The following is a 15,827-nucleotide window of genomic DNA, read 5'->3' as shown; positions in this document are numbered from 1 at the left end:
TCAGCTGGCCCTGCTGCTGATGGTCATATCAAACTCCTGGAGAGAGGCTGAAGATGCTCCAGAGAAGAAATGGAGCTGCCCTCCTGTGTCACCTCTGTCCAAGCTGCCCATCACCAAAATCCAGGATAACAATGGTTATCTGCTATCTCACTAAAGGCACCTGGCAGGCTGGACTGTTCAAAGTCACCAACCAGCCACACCAAGTCTTCTGATTGCAGCAATGAAGCAATTAAAATCAGGGCAACAAAATGCCAATAAACCAGCCTGATACTGTATACTCTCACACATGGAGAAATTGCTTGAATCAAGTAACTTTCAGGTCTTCACATCCTGACAGACACACAGTATTTAGAGCACTATTACCATGTGCCATCACTTTTGGGCTGGTATGTATGATCAAGGAAATCTCATCTTCTCAGGAGAGCTCAATCTTTTCATCCAAGAGAATGTAATTATAGTGAAACATGCAATAGTTTCCAACTATTTGCTCTGGGGGCAATAGACAGTACGTCCCGGCAACTGAGACAGAGGGTGTCTTGTTTTCATCAACCATGTAACCTTTCTATTAGCAGCTTCTCTTTCATTGCCCAGTAACTGCTGTGTGTTAGCATTTTGCAGAATGGAAACCTTGTATAACAAAGTTCAGTCATTTATATTAGCGTGTGAAAAAACACAAGGCACACAAAGAAATCTTTCTTGTAATGCAGCTGTAATAATTCTGTAATGATACTTACCCCAGATACTGCTCACAACATCACTGTTCTTGGTTAATTGAATCAAGTTGCACTCTGTGATTAGCTTTTTTACCAGCACAAGAAAGCTGAATAGCAGCCTATCTGCAGCCTTCTCCTCTTCCTCTTCAGTTATCTAATAAAATCAACAAGTCAAGAAAGATACTTATGAGAACCTGAGGAAGTGCTGATTAATCCTCACTAGATAAATTTCATATCAAGCGTTCAAAAAACCCAAAGACTGACTCGTACCCAATTCCCAATATAAACAGAACAGAAGCACCTCCACTGAAGCATTTCCTCTGGAGAGAATCTCTGCAGGAGACAGTATTCAAATCATCCTTCTTGTTTTTCATACAGAGATTACTATAAAAAACTGCTGGGTTTCTAAATGCAAGTAATTACACACATTATGTCTGTGCATGTATTTGTCTGGATTTGATTCTCGTCATTAGAGCCCAGCTGAGTGCAGATTTGCCTGTATCACCTGGGAAGCCCTGAGTTGTTATGACAACACTGTGTGTGCTGCCTGTGGTCCTCACCCTGCTGGCTTGATATAAGTTGTCAGTACATGTCACAGCACAGCATGAGATTACACCAAATTTCTCATCACTGCAGGTATTTTATTTTCATCTCTTGCCAATTTACAGATCCTGAGGTTCTTTTCTCTCTTGTTCAAGGGCAGCATGCTGAACACTAGTAAAAGTCATGGCCACTCCCCAGGCACAGTGACTGGGATCCTTTTGGGATTATCACATGCCAAGCAGAACCTGAGGCAGCCTTGTTATTCTGAGTTAATCATGTGCACTAAAAAGATTTTCCATACAACAAAACCATGGTCTGAAGTACAGGAAGGGAACCCCTTTGAAAGTTAAAGCTGTAGGTAACGCTGGACAAAGCAGACAGTCACAAGCCATGCACTCCTGACCTGCAGTGCTTACACAAATCTCTGCAGCTAGCAGACACCTTTCCCACATTGCAAGGAGCAATATATCTATCTGCTGGTTACACTGTATGGCTGCAGGCTCAGGCCAGGTAGCTCTACAAAGTTCCTTTTCCCCTTGTGGTGTGACATATGACATCAAATTTGGGCTTACGGGCAAAAAAATATGGTTCTAGGTCAGTGAGGTCCCTTTCAGAACAAATGTGTGTTCTGTGTCTTTCCTCAGTCCTGAGTAAAGACACAAAATTAAGTCCAGCTGTTAAATCTCTCTACACTTCTTCCCTTTTTCCATTTTCTTAACTCTCTTTCCTCGAGCTTCATGCATGGAGAAAAGTTACTTACATTTTCAAATTTACTTGGGTTGATTTCTTGTTCAACCAAAGTGAGGACTGCTTCAAGCCGCCGCTCAAACATTACTCCGTCCACTTCAACAAACAAACCGCATGCCTGGGCAGCCAACCTCCTGTGTGAGCTCTGACACACAAAAAATAACACCCCTTGTTAACTCTTCATAATCAAACCCTGCAGCTCCCAAGTGCAGGAGCTGGCAGCAACCCTTACTTTCTGCTAGTACCAATAACACCTTAAGAGAACTTGGTTTTCAGAGTATATTGAAAAAGGAGATGCCGCCAGCTAGGCATAAAAGCACCTGGCAGCACAAGTTATCCCTGGGAATGCACCCTAAACCTGAATGCCAGAAGACCTTTTCCAGCCCAGTTCCCATCTGCAGAGATCTGGGAGCTACTTCGCAACTCTTCACAATGCAACAGGCAGCTTACAGCTACAAACCAAAACTGAACATATTAAGATGGAAACTAAGACGTTGCAGAATGCTAATTCTATCAGTGTAGAGGGACAGAACCTGGGTTCAGCTAGAGGACAGCTTATCACCCAAGCACCCAGATCAAAACAGCAGATCTGGAAGACCAGGTTTGCTGCTTCCAGCTGCCAGCAACAGAATGAAGCATATCTGAAATAAAGTCAGCACAAAATGCTGGAATCAGAAGAACTTTAAGGAATTTGGTCAAACCTCTAACCCGAGAGAAGACTACACTGTGAAATACCTGACCCAAAAGTGGAACTGTTAGAAAGCAGCAAAATGCAGCTGGGAAGTCTGCAGGCTGACCTACAGCATCAGCACATCCCTGTATTTGTGCAGCTTTATGAAGCTGTACCATTTCTTGCTAGAGTCAGGAACGACTAATCCACCAACCCACCAGATCTGGTACTAGCAATCTCTCACTTGCCTTATTAATCTCAGTCAGCCCTCCAACAGAGTTCAGACCTGGTCAGTGAAAAGACCAAGGAGTACCTTTTTGCTGTGAAACCACTCTGCGACCAGCGAAAACATCAGATCTTGTTTTTCATTGCTGATCTTACTGAGAAGAGATTTACACGTCAAAGCCGCCATCTTTTTGCATTTGGCTGAGTCATCATTTATCATCATCATACAAAGAGAGAGAAAAAACAGCCCACAGTATTTGTGCAGGAGATCCTAGAAAGAAACAACCATTATCAACCACAGATACCCAAGTAATTTCTGGCATTTAAAGAGAAAAAAAGGGGTATTTGCTGCACTATGTTCAGGAGCAGTGTTAGCCCTGAGTGGGCTCCATGTCAAGGCAGCTGAACTGCTAAAATGGGATCATCCTGTTGTTGCAGCACACAGGGAATGTACAGCAGGCCCAGCCCTGCTCTGACTCTGACTTGCTACCATATCCCTGGGTCAGCAAAGTGAATGTGAAACCTTATAGGGTAATTTCATGCCCAACTCCCACTGAAACAGGCTTAAGTCCCTCAGCACTGCAGCAATCACCCAAATATCCTTCTCTCAGAGACTGCAGCTCTTTGCCACTTTAAAGAGTTCCCAGGAGCCAATCCGAAATACTGAATCATCAGGCAGTGCTGAATCTCAGCTTAACGTGCAGAATTTCTCTTCCTTCCAAATTCTTGCTTGATTGCACTTCTCCCAGTGCCCTGAATGCACCATTAAGCTCCAGCTGCAGAGCTTCAAGGCAGCTTAGGATTTTGCATATGTGATCCTGTATAGATGCATAGTTATTTTTTAGCTTTCCTTTTGATCCACCTCACTGAGAAGCCCTTCCTCTCCCGTCAGGCCAACCAACCAGATATGGTACATCACACACCAGTTCAGTCACCAATCTTTTATGAATATTGAAAAACCTTTACAGTGAGTAAACTCTAGACTTTGCTTTCTATTCCTACCCCATTTCCTTAACTGGTTGTGTTTCTTCCTGGCATAAATAAGGATTGACTTTATCCAAACTCCAGCTGACACAGCTTTATTTTACTTGCAAACCGAGCACACTAGGCAAAGAAGTACTGCAGACTTTCCAGCATGTCATTTCTCTTTTGGAGCAAAGCCAGGTTCTTTGGAGATAAGTGAATGTTCTACTCATGATAAGAGATAATAGGAACTAGCAAGTGCTTCCGGAATGAACTGCTCGGAAAATGCTGTTACTGCAAACCACAGTAACTGCTTGACGCTTGGAACACCAGGGGGTGCTGGTTACCTGTGGGAACATGTCGAGGAGGTACGCAATCATCTCCAGTGCCGATTCCCTACCAGTTTCATACTCATACCTGTGAAGAAATAAAGGAATAACCAATAGGGGTGAGTTAATCCTCCTGTGAAGTTGTGAACAATTTACAAGAACAACCAATTCCAGAAACACGTGCTGATAGGGATCTTTCTACAACAGCTACCAGACCTGGCCTGATCCTTAGGACAAGAGAAGCAGCAGGCCCATCAGCTCTGTCTGTCAGAGAATGAAGCACAGGGACACAAACAGGCCACAAAGGGCTCCAGCCCACTTGAGTCAGCACAGCCATGCTGTGCTGGGGAACCTGATAAACTGCTGTCACCTTGAGCAAGGGAGGGGTGAAGCTCAGGAAGAAGCTGGAGACACAACACCCTGCTGAATTGGTACAGTTGTCTCAACTGTGCCTGCAACTGTACTTGAGACACTGCCATGGGATAGCAGTCCCATATAAATGCACCTTCCCTTATTCCTCCCAGATTTTTCAGTTCACCTGGTCCACAACCAGTGGAGGTGGCTAACCACTAAGCAAACAACAGAACCTTTGTTTACAAACAGATACAAACCAAAATCAGCTGTGAAACAGGGATAAGAAAAAAGGATCTGCCTCATCAAACAACCTGTCTTGGGAAAAGGGAAGTGTTTTAGAAGTAGGAAAATGAAGACTTCAGCCATGCCTACTGCTCATCACAAAGAGCCTTTTGGCACACTAGAGTCATATTTAAGAACAAGGTTCTGTTCTCACAGAGATGTCAGGAATATAAACTCACTCCAGCTGTGCAAGCATGAAATCCAAATTGGGTTTCAGTTTGTCACCAAGGGGGTAGTCCAGAATGTATTTTAAGTAAATCTGGAAAGAAAAAACAATACAGAGAGGAGTTAAAATAAGCACTCAGGTAAGCTTGTAAAAAGGTTATGAAGAAAATTTAGTGATGGAGCAGCAAGCTTATAAGAATCATCCCTTTCATCCTGTTTCTATTACACAAAGGGTCAACAACTGCTCCCCAGCTCTATGCCTGGAACAGGATCAGTTTTTAAAGTACTACTGTGATTTGTACAGGCATCTGTGAAGAGATTCTGCATCCTTCAAAATCCATCCTGTAACTATGAAAGCTGCATTTTGTGCAGCTCCTACTGCACCTGTATCCCAATGCTTGAGATAAAGTAACCAATTCTGTCTTTTGGTTGGTTTTACCTTGGAAAGAATGAGGCAGTAGAGGGAAGCAATCATGGATTTGTGGGAAATTCTCTTATCCTGGGGCCCATAAAAGAGCAAGGCTTAGTTACACAGGCCTAAAAGCCTCCAGAGGAGGGACCATGTCACTGCTGCTGAGCAGCTCTCCACCTGTACTTGGCACTGGTGAGGCTGCACCTCAAGTACTGTGTTCAGTTTTGGGCTTCTCACAAGAAAAAAGACACTGAGGTGCTGGAGCATATCCAAGGAGCAGCAATGAAGCTGGAGAAGGGGCTGGAGCACAAGTCTCATGAGGAGTGGCTGAAGGAGCTGGGGTTCTTTGGCCTGGAGAAGAGGAGGCTCAGGGGAGACCTTATCACTCCCTAAAACTACCTGAAAGGAGGCTGTAACAAGGTGGGGGTTGGTCTTTTCTCCCACGTGACAAGTGACAGGACAAGAGGAAATGGCCTCAAGTTGTGCCAGGGAAAGTTCAGGCTGGATATTAGGAAAAAATTCTGCACTGAAAGGGTGGTCAAGCACTGGAACTGGCTGCCCTGGGAAGTGGTGGACTATTTAAAACTGGCTGGAAGTATTTAAAAGAAGTATAGATGTGCCATTTGGGGACATGGCTTGGTGGTGGACAAGGCAGTGCTGGTTTAAGGGTTAGACTCAATGACCTTGAGGGAACCTTCCAACCTAAACAATTTTACAGTTCTATGAAGGCACACCACAGTCTCACTATAGGCAAGGAGTCTGTCATTCTGCTATGCACCAGTCACAAGAACTAAAGCCAGATAACAAGGGGAATAAAGACCAGTAAAGAAGGGGAAATGGAGTTCAGGGTTCAAAAGGGCCAAGGCACATGTCTGTGAGAGTGGAGATGGCCACACTAAGCCCTCTAGCCTGTTACACAGCAGTAAATAAAGTGAGAGACTCTTCACTCTACCAACCTGCCTGCACTGGACTCGCACTGGCTCACTCTGACCTGTGATGGCCAGCTGGGCAACCTTCTGCAGCACATCATCAATTTCAGGGACAATCAGCTTCCTGGATAAAATAGCCTGAAAACATGAAAGCACAGCTGGAGTCACATCATTTTGCTTACACAGTACTATAACCTGGACTACACTGGCCTCAGGTGGTACCTTAATGCTGACTTTTTCACACACAGCAATTCAAAGGAAACAGCAATTCAAAGGAAAAAAGAAAGGATGGCTTACACATCAAGATCCATTTCTTTTGGGCAACACAAAATACCTGGTCTAATGATCAGATGTTGATTCTTTAGCAAAAACATACTCAGATCTAAATACATCTTTATATGCACATGTATAAAACAGCCTCCCAAACAATTTTAAACAGTGACTACAAGTAAAACAGTAAAGCTTTGCTGATTTTCCCCCTCTTATAGCAGAGAGCCTTAACAGCGTTCTGTAGCCTGCTCCTGATGTGAGAATGTACAGCCCTTCACCAGGAAGCAGAATCACAGATTCTAGGGGCTCACAGAACGCCCACGACTGCTGCACAGAAATACCTTGAGAAGGCCAAAGGCAGTGGCTTGGCGTGATGAATCATAAATGTCTTCTTCAGCAAAGCCAAGCAACACTTGGAGCTGTTTGCTTGTTATCTGACTCTTGACATTCTTCACAAGTATTGTTACACACTGCAAAATCAAATTGCACATTGTCAATACACACGCGGTGCCATAAAATAGAAGTCCACACCAAAGTCTGACTTGATCTATACCACTTCAGCTTGAAAAGACAAACTGCTGCTCTAGAACATTTGGCCAACACTATTCTCATCACATTTTGCTTTCAGATGGCAATTTTGAGACAAAAACTAAACAAGTGAATTGCCCCCTTCCCATGTCTCACTTCAGCTACCAGGATTTACTCAGGTGGAACGAAATACTACTATAAGGAAGAAAGAAGGCAAACGTTTCTATAGAGACATTTCTTCAGATGCAAGCTGTGCTTTTTTAGGGAGCAACTTTCTTTAAGTTTGTACTTGGGAAACAATCAGCAAGGCCATGTATTCCTCACTAGCTTGTGATCTCCAGACTACCTCTCCAGGCACAGCTGCAGGAGGGATCTGCAGCTGGAAGAGTATCATTCTAGAAAGTTAATCCTAAAGCAGAAACGAGCAGAGCTGGGTCTGACTTACTTTGAAACAGCTCACAACAAGGTGGAAATTCTGGCCTTTGGCTATCCCTGTCTTGGCAAACTCTTTCAGCAAGAGGAAAAGCTGCTTGATCAGTGACTCCATATTTGTATTGACAGAAGGCAAAGGGAACTTTAAAATCCATACCAAGGACTGCAGAGCACCAGTTATCACCTGAAGAAAGAGCCAAAGGACAGCACGTGAGTACACTGACACTGAAAGAACTCTTTTCTCACTCTTTTACAGACGTGGTCAGGCTATCTACAACTGTGGTAAAAGGCAATTAGCTAGCAAACCCAACCTCTTTCAAACCATTCATAGGTAATACAAAGGGTTTCTCAGTTCTAAAAGCACTATCTGCCACTCCAGTATTCTTTAACTTCTATTTTACTAGGTAAAGACATTAACACAACACTGTTTCTGTACATGGCAAGAACTCTTTCTGAAGCAGAGCTGCCTTCAAGACACAGAAAGCCCTGCTCCAGGTATCTGATAGAGTATGAGGTATGCTTTCCACTCCTGGGAAACTCAAAGTTTAACAGATTCCCTAGGCTCACTCAAACCAAAAGATGTCCCAAAAAGTGGCCATCTACAGTGCTAGGAATAAAGACACTGGAGGTGGATCAAAAGAAACTACAGTTGTGACAACACTGCTCCCAGCAGCTGCAGGATCACATGAACATCCTCACAGATAGTCTGTAAATTCCTTGTATGAGCATGCACTAGGAGAACTTGCCCACAGTTGAACCTACGACATGGAGCAGAGCATTCAGTCCTCCATCAGCCACAAGCCTTCCTCCCCCTTGGGACTGATTACATGTCCTCAAACAACTTAATCTGCACACTTATTAAATCAGGTTTGAAAAACGGGTGGCTTTCTCTCCTCCTTCAAGTCAACTGCAAGATGACATTTGTGGGCAGGACTCTTCTTAGTAGGGCAGACAGAACAGACGGACCAGCTCAGAACTGTACCTTGACATCCATAGATTTCAGGCAGTCTATAAGCAGCTGAACAAAAGGGTCTAACATTTCCAAAGCATGTTCTTCAGAAGAATTTACTTTGGACCTCTTCAGGCTCATGTGCAGTAGCTGTCATAGAAAAATCAGAACATTCATCTCAAACTCAGGCTGGAAATCAAGAGTCAAGTAAGATCCCACCACTGTTTCAGGTTATAGTAGAATTTATGCCAAATCCCACCCAAATATTTCAACAGGCTGAGCACTTTTTATAGCTCTTTAAGAAGCACTACTGGAGTAACAATATGCAAAATGAAGTTAAGGCTAATGGCTGTGCTATTAAAACAATATACCCAGAATACTTTCCTTTGCATTCTCTTAATAAAATATTGAATGCAAAGTTTTGTATCTGAGGAGATTCTTACCCGAAGTCCTGAATCAACCAGGATATATGTGTTAGTCCTGCTGCTGATACGTGCTTTCTGCCCTCCTCTTGTGGGAGTGGGCTGGAGCAGCAGGCAGCTCTCTGGTTGCAGCCGAGGATCTGGAGGAGGGGTAACTTTCTTCCTGAAAAGCAGTATATGTATGGCAAAGGAAAATATTCAGGTATCAACCCTCTCCACAAGAGTCTTGCTGTTGGAAGTAAAGAGCTAAACTGTGCTCTGCTGTGTGCTTTGCACACAGCAAGCAAAAGCAAGTCACAGATGGACCACAATGAAATAAAACCAGTTTGACAGCAGCACAATAGACAGGACTCAGACTTGAGAACAATGCCACTATTCCAGAGAGAACAAACACACAGTCATTTATATAACATCCTCACTTTTTTCTTCTCAGTGGATAGATCAACTTTGGAAGTTGATCTTCAAGCAAATACACTTCCTGCCACTGCCCACTGCTCTTCATTTACTGATAGTTACTTCAGTTATTGATGGCTTACAAACACTGCTCCAAGAAGTCTGCAAACAGATGTCAGATCCTAGAGAAAGCTGGCCTACGTAACGGGAAATGCAGGACATCCAAACCCAGCTCTGAGCAGTGACACCACCAGATGGAGAGAAAATCTGATGGTTCTCCTCATCTTGTGCCCTAGCAGCAAAGCCATAAAGCGAAAGCCCATACTTTTTCTTGTTCCTGGCCCCATGGAAATGTTTGCAGCCTGCTTCTAAACACTGTCCCTTGTCCCTTCATCCTAACATCCAAATGTACGTTATCAACTCATCAGACAGTGAAAAAGCCTTGCTGAAGGTCCTGAGCGCTTGCAAGAGTAGACTCCCATGAGTTCAGCAAATGCTAACTCCCATTACTAAGCTTTCTCCTTGCTCTCTGATTGCCCAAATAATTGTTACACTGAAAACAAAAGGGGAATGAAAGCAAGGAAACTCTCACGCATTTAACCAGTTGGATTTGAGAACCACCATTTCTGCAAGCAAACCTCCCAACCAATAACAGACCATACTAACAACATCCTGGAACTCACTTGGCCTTCTCAGTGAGCAGAGGCAAATTTTCACTGATGAGACCATGACTGAGGAGGAGGAGGGATTCTGCATTCATGTCCGAGTTGAAAATCAGCCCTGCCATGATGTGACGCAGTGCCTCATGCACCTTCCGGACTATCTTCAAGCTTGTAGTGCTCTCCAGAGTCTGCAAAGGTACAACCATGAAAATTTTAGAGGGCAGCATGATGGCAATCATCTGTCATCTGTATTCAGAAATCATGGGAAAAACAAGAGCAAAAAACAAGATTCTCTCTCATCATATGCTGTCATAGTCCCCAGCTCTTTATGTGAACAGCATCCCATTGCCTCAGCTCTGCACCAACATCCCTCCCTTCCTCTCCAGACTCTTGTCAGCCTCCAGCCAGTTCACCTATTGCCACCAGGACACAAGAGCTAATGAGCAAACCAGGGCTCCGTTCCTGTGTGAGCTTGCACTCTGCTAAAAAATCTGTATCTTTGAAAAGGCCATTATTGCACATGGATAGACCCTGGATACATTTTGTTGACGTTTCCTTCATGCACAAGAGATTAAACTGCAGAGCAGCCTTGCAGGACTTCAAAGCTCCAGAGGAAACAAGAGTGGGCAGAGGGAGAGTGCATGGAGAACTCAAAGTGGGATGTTTCTACTCTAGCAGCAGTTAAAAGCTTCCCAGAATGCCACTCCCTGCCCTGCACATCAACAGTAAAGTCCCATTGTACAAGCTGGTTGTACACTGCTTTCCCAAAGGAAAATGGGAAGCCAAAGCAAGATTCCATAGGTGATTTCAAAGTAGCCACCCAGAGGGTCTAGAATCACCGTACAAAATCAAAAGTGCTCCAAGTTAAGACAGACTCTGGCTGACTTTTCTTACCTCTTTCAGTGGCAGAATAAGTTTTGTCACCTGGCCCCTTCCTATGAACTTTCCAAGAATTTCATAGGAATCATAACTCTTGTTTTTGCGGGCTTCCATGATTTTGGAGACAATTCCCTTCACTTCTTTCTCTTCAGCTACATTCCCAAACAACTCTTGGTTGAAAATCTTTGCAAAACAGGCAAGAGAAGTGAATGAGAGAAGAAAAGGAGGTTCCTCCAGTCGCAACAGAACAACACTTTTCCCCCCCCTCATAGAAAAAATGATTCTCCAGGTTTCCTACAAGTCATGTTTATCTTTCCTTTATCAACATAGAACATCCTAGTTTAAGCACACCAGATGGGAACACTGTTCTCACACCCCTCTGTGGTGCTGTGATACAAGGAATGGGACTGCAGTCAGATGAGTACATCCCAATATACCCCATCTGTGTGGCCAGCTGAGTTCCTGGGCTCTGCGGACTGCACTGAGTAGATGTCTGCTGACTTGCTCGGCCATTTAGAGTACAGGAAAACACTGTTAGGTGTCTTAATCCTGAATCCATCCCCTCTCAGGATGCAGGGCTCAGGATACAGCCCCAGAGATACTTGACGTCTCTCTTCTCTTGATTCCCCTCTACAAGGGGGTCTGTTGATGCCTCAGTATAAAACAGTCTCCTTCCTTGGCAGTGCACACACAACAGCCTGGTTTGCCACCAAGTCAAAGACAATCTACACCAACCCCTCCCAGAATATGTCCCAAGCACTTCATGATGTTTTTTCTTTCAGTCTGGAATAGCTTTTACCTCAATCAGGATATCTAAGCAGGGGTCCAAATCACCAGCACTGAGCCTGGTAGTAAGGCCCTTCAGTAACAGGTTCACAGTGAAAGTCAGCACATGGAGCTAGAGAAAAAGAGAACACATCATGCTTCCAAACTTCTGCACTGATCTCTTTAATCGTACTGGATGGGGACACTCCCATAGCAGAGACATCACAAGTCACACACTGCACTTGAGGTCTCATTATAGAAAAAAAAACCAAACACTGGGAGGATGAGAATCCATGTAGCGGCAGCAGGAAAAGGATCCCTGTCCCACCATGTACTGGCAAGAGGGCTGGAATCTCCTCTCTCCCCAGTGCTCTTACTGATATATTTAGGCTGCTCTAACTGGTGCTTTCACTGTTACAGCAGCTAGAAGCTCGTGCTATTCCACTGTGGTAATGCACATGAAAAATGACTCTTAACCCAAACCATGGAAAGAGGAAAGATGAATTACTAGTCAGAGCCTTGGCTCTGGATCTAGGAAGCCTTCAACAAGCATCACCACATACTGTCTGTGCAGTCTCCGTGGCAACTCCCCTCAGATACTGCTTAGCCCTCATGACCTCAGTGAGAGATTTCCTCTAATCTTACTGGAACCAGAAATTTGTCCTTCCCCTTCATACCTCAACTCTTCACTAGGAAAACAGCTTAGACTCTCAGTTCTTTGAGGGTACAGACCCTTATTTGACACTTGGCATAACAAAGACTGATGTAGGCATTATCAGCAGTACTTACTTGCATTATACCAAGCTATTCTATCCGTGCAAAACAATTTCAATAGCAACTTCCCTTTGAATTCTCCTCCTAACACATTAAAAAAGCCTACAGAAAGCAGAAGAGGAAGAATTTCAGCATTACCTGGTACCCATGGATGAGCGCAGACCTCATCTCCTTTAAGATGTACAGAAGGTAGTGCACTCCCAACACTTCCATGATTTTAATGAGGGTGTTACGGGCAACATCCCGTATTTCCTGAAATCTGTTTCTCAGAAATGTGCAGACTTTCAGCAGGATGCTGGAAACAAAGAGACAGCTTAGTTCATATTCAAGCAGAGCAGAAATAATTATGCTGCTAAGGAGGCTGCTTTTCAGGCCTGTTTCAGAACCACAGCTGTACTCACAGCCAGTCTCACAGAGAGGTTTTACAGGCATACACACACCTACTGTCCGTCAGGGTGTTTTACTGATTGCCCTTTCTTTGTGTACATTATTCTTTCCCCAGCACAACCATCCCTGCCTCTGCACCTTGATTCACAGCTCTGCTCTTAGGTAAGGATTTACAGAAGTCAAATGCTGAGGTGCAGAGGTGCATGTCACCAGGAATAGGAATTACCAAAAGAAGTATTTAAGGTCTGTTGGGATGTTCCTCTTGACTTTAGCCTTGTACATAACCACAGCTTGAGAAAGGTGCCTGCACTCATTCCCAGCACAGTGAACAGCATTTAAGGAGCTCCACTGGCATTTACCTCGGTAGGTTAGCTTCCATCACTTCTTGGGGGAGACACTGCATCATTCTGACCATTGCAAAAGCTAATGGAACACGAACCACCTCATCATCATTCACAACATTGGATTTCACAAGCTTGTGCTCCTCGTCTCTTTTAACCTTTTTAAGAGAGCAAGACACAATGCACTTTTAATATACAGAAACAAATCCTGCTTTTTCTCAGCAAACCCTAGAAGAGGCCAGTATGCCAGGCTGCTATCCTCTGGTGACTGCAGGAAAACCCCCGACAGCTAAAGGACAGTGAGATAAATCCCTGTGTTTTCTGTGTTACAGAAACTAGGCTGGTGCTAGCAAGTAGCTGAAAACTCTTCAAGAGGTTGCACAAAGTGAATCATTTCACTTGTGTAGTTTGAGACAGTTCTCAGCAGGGAAGTAAAGACACCACACCCACACTGACCAGAGGGTCTGTCAGTAATCTCCATGACTCAGCAAATGTCATGAAGCCTTTTTTGTGCTTTCAGATGGTCTCTCTCCAGTTGCATCTATTTTTTTTTTTAATGTGTTGCATTTTCACTGGCTCTGAAGTAGTATCCCAATCTTTAAAGTAGCAGCACAGGCCCACAAAAGACCTTTCAAATGTCAACTCCTCACCTTTGCAACAATACACCTGTGCAATTTAGGCAAGATGTTGACTGTAACTGTTTCTTGAATGTGTTTGATCAGATACTCTAGCTCCTCTTTATTTCGGGGTAAGAACGAAACAGGTTTGGTCACTTGTTCAGCATTTTCAGATGGCTCAGCTGCTTGCTCAGGTTCTGCTGGCTTCTCGGAGAGATTCTTCCCATTCTTTTCTTCAACTTCCTCCTCTTCCCCTTCACTCTGCTCCAGCTCCATGGCTTCTTCAGCCTCCACCACTGGCTCAAGGTCCATGGCAGCAGCTTCTATCAAGTAATTGCCAAAAGTACAGGTAAATACAGGAGAATACAAAACTTGAGCCCTTGACTTCTGTGACAGCTTGGTTCTAGACAAAGCTCCCACCTATCACCAGAGACAGCAAATCACCAATAAGCATCAGGTTTCTTCTACTGGGTAAAGAAGCTTTGGCTTGCTGGTTTCTGATAACCACTCCTCAGGGCCAGGTTTAAAGCAAAGACTAGGTTGGTTCCTCTGTGTCTGAACTGTGTAGTCAGCTTAGCAAAGGTCAATGTGCTTGAACTGTAGAGAACTGCCATTCACTTAAAATTGAGATTTCACATGGCAGGAAGTACTGACAAGCACAGCTGTGAGATATCCTCCTCCTTCACCCAAAGGTCCCAACATAGGTAACCACAACGGTGAAGAAGCTGAAGATACAACTTCTTCCTGTGAAATGGCGAGGGAAGCAAAGTGAGGACATGCAGCACCCTTCTCAGGCTGCAGACAACCGTGAGAGCAGCCAACACCAAAGACAAAAAACCCAGGTGTGTCAGCAGCCACCAGGCTGGGTGCAGACCTTGAGAACCACACAGGTTCTGGGCTGTTTTGGCTGACAGATGCCTGGGATGGAGTGGTAATGTGGAGATGATTCCCTATACCTCTCCTGACTTTGTCAACACACAGGAGGAAAGTCTGCACTGCTCCTGAGGAGACAAGTCAACACTAGCTTCCAGTATGCACATTCTAAAAAGATGGGAGTAGCTGATGCCAAGAGTAAATGACAAAACTTTGATTAGCTGCATTTGAGCAGTTTGAGGTAGTGTTTCTGCAAGCAGACACAAAAAAGCTCACCTTGGTTGTCAATGGTCACAAGCTGCTTTTCAAGTGTTTTATGATCGAAGTGAAAGGCTTCCAGCACTGTCTCTAACAAGCTGCAAAAGGAAAACATGAAAGATCAGCCCTCTGTACAAAAAGAAGACGATGCATATACAAACACAACAGAAAAATCTTATAAGCACTTTTTGGAAAACATCAGATTTAGTGACATTGCACTACAAGGAGGCTTATCCTGAAAAACCCCAGAAAATACAAACTGGTTACTTCTCAGCTACATGCATTCTGTGACCCAGCTCACTGTGAAACCTCATGGAGAGTGGTACTGGAGCAATGGAGATGTCCCAGGAGCAGGGACAGCCTGACAGAAGCAGAAGCTGCTACTGCTGCCATGTACACAGTGAGACATGGTGTAAGAAAGTAATGACCTGTTAAAACTTCACAGTTGCAGGCAGCAAAGCCATGCCCACCTTCACTTGCCTAAGTCCACCTCAAAGTCAGCAATCTCTCATCTCAGGGAAGAGGCTAAAATCCATGTGATGCTCCTAAAAATACTGAATTTTGCCTTAGCAGTCTTTGGAGAAACCAGAGCAGCATTGCTCACAGTACCCACCTGACTCCCAGCTTCGTACCGATCTGTCCTGTTTGCAAGACATGGATGAAATGCTTTAAGTGGTACAAATATGCTGACCATGAAAGATGTCTGCAGACAGCTCCAACAACTTCAACTGAGGCTGTTACCATATTTTCATGCTGCTCAAAAGAGAGAAATTCAGTTGCTGTTAGCATTCACAATGGTCATGTGCCTAAAGCATCCTTTACTCAAAGCAACAAGAGACAGAAGTATCGTCTGTCTAGTGGGGATGCTTGGGATTCAGTGTTTTTAGATCTGCTCCTGAGCACCAAGTTAGAAAAAGAAAAATCACAATCCATCAAGCAGATCTC

At 44.2% G+C, this 15,827-nt stretch overlaps 1 protein-coding gene across 1 annotated transcript in view; it reads right to left on the bottom strand.

Moving 5' to 3' along the window:
* The window catches only part of UTP20 (UTP20 small subunit processome component), a 63,871-nt gene that overhangs the window by 4,268 nt on the left and 43,776 nt on the right, over positions 1–15,827 (bottom strand). The window contains exons 39-56 of the mRNA XM_069000996.1: positions 15,496–15,635; positions 14,901–14,980; positions 13,785–14,074; positions 13,153–13,292; positions 12,545–12,701; positions 11,667–11,765; positions 10,883–11,050; positions 10,010–10,176; positions 8,955–9,096; positions 8,545–8,661; positions 7,576–7,746; positions 6,944–7,072; positions 6,360–6,470; positions 5,006–5,085; positions 4,209–4,278; positions 2,987–3,169; positions 2,017–2,148; positions 735–867 (exon numbers count right to left, since the gene is read on the bottom strand). Coding sequence (XP_068857097.1) covers positions 735–867; positions 2,017–2,148; positions 2,987–3,169; positions 4,209–4,278; positions 5,006–5,085; positions 6,360–6,470; positions 6,944–7,072; positions 7,576–7,746; positions 8,545–8,661; positions 8,955–9,096; positions 10,010–10,176; positions 10,883–11,050; positions 11,667–11,765; positions 12,545–12,701; positions 13,153–13,292; positions 13,785–14,074; positions 14,901–14,980; positions 15,496–15,635 — 2,509 coding nt within the window. The remainder of the gene's footprint in view (positions 1–734; positions 868–2,016; positions 2,149–2,986; positions 3,170–4,208; positions 4,279–5,005; positions 5,086–6,359; positions 6,471–6,943; positions 7,073–7,575; positions 7,747–8,544; positions 8,662–8,954; positions 9,097–10,009; positions 10,177–10,882; positions 11,051–11,666; positions 11,766–12,544; positions 12,702–13,152; positions 13,293–13,784; positions 14,075–14,900; positions 14,981–15,495; positions 15,636–15,827) is intronic.

Source organism: Aphelocoma coerulescens, chromosome 1A (genome assembly GCF_041296385.1).
Source record: "Aphelocoma coerulescens isolate FSJ_1873_10779 chromosome 1A, UR_Acoe_1.0, whole genome shotgun sequence".
Lineage (NCBI taxonomy): Eukaryota > Metazoa > Chordata > Aves > Passeriformes > Corvidae > Aphelocoma > Aphelocoma coerulescens.
Note: the sequence above shows the minus strand (reverse complement) of the source record. Positions and strands in the feature narration are given on the sequence as shown.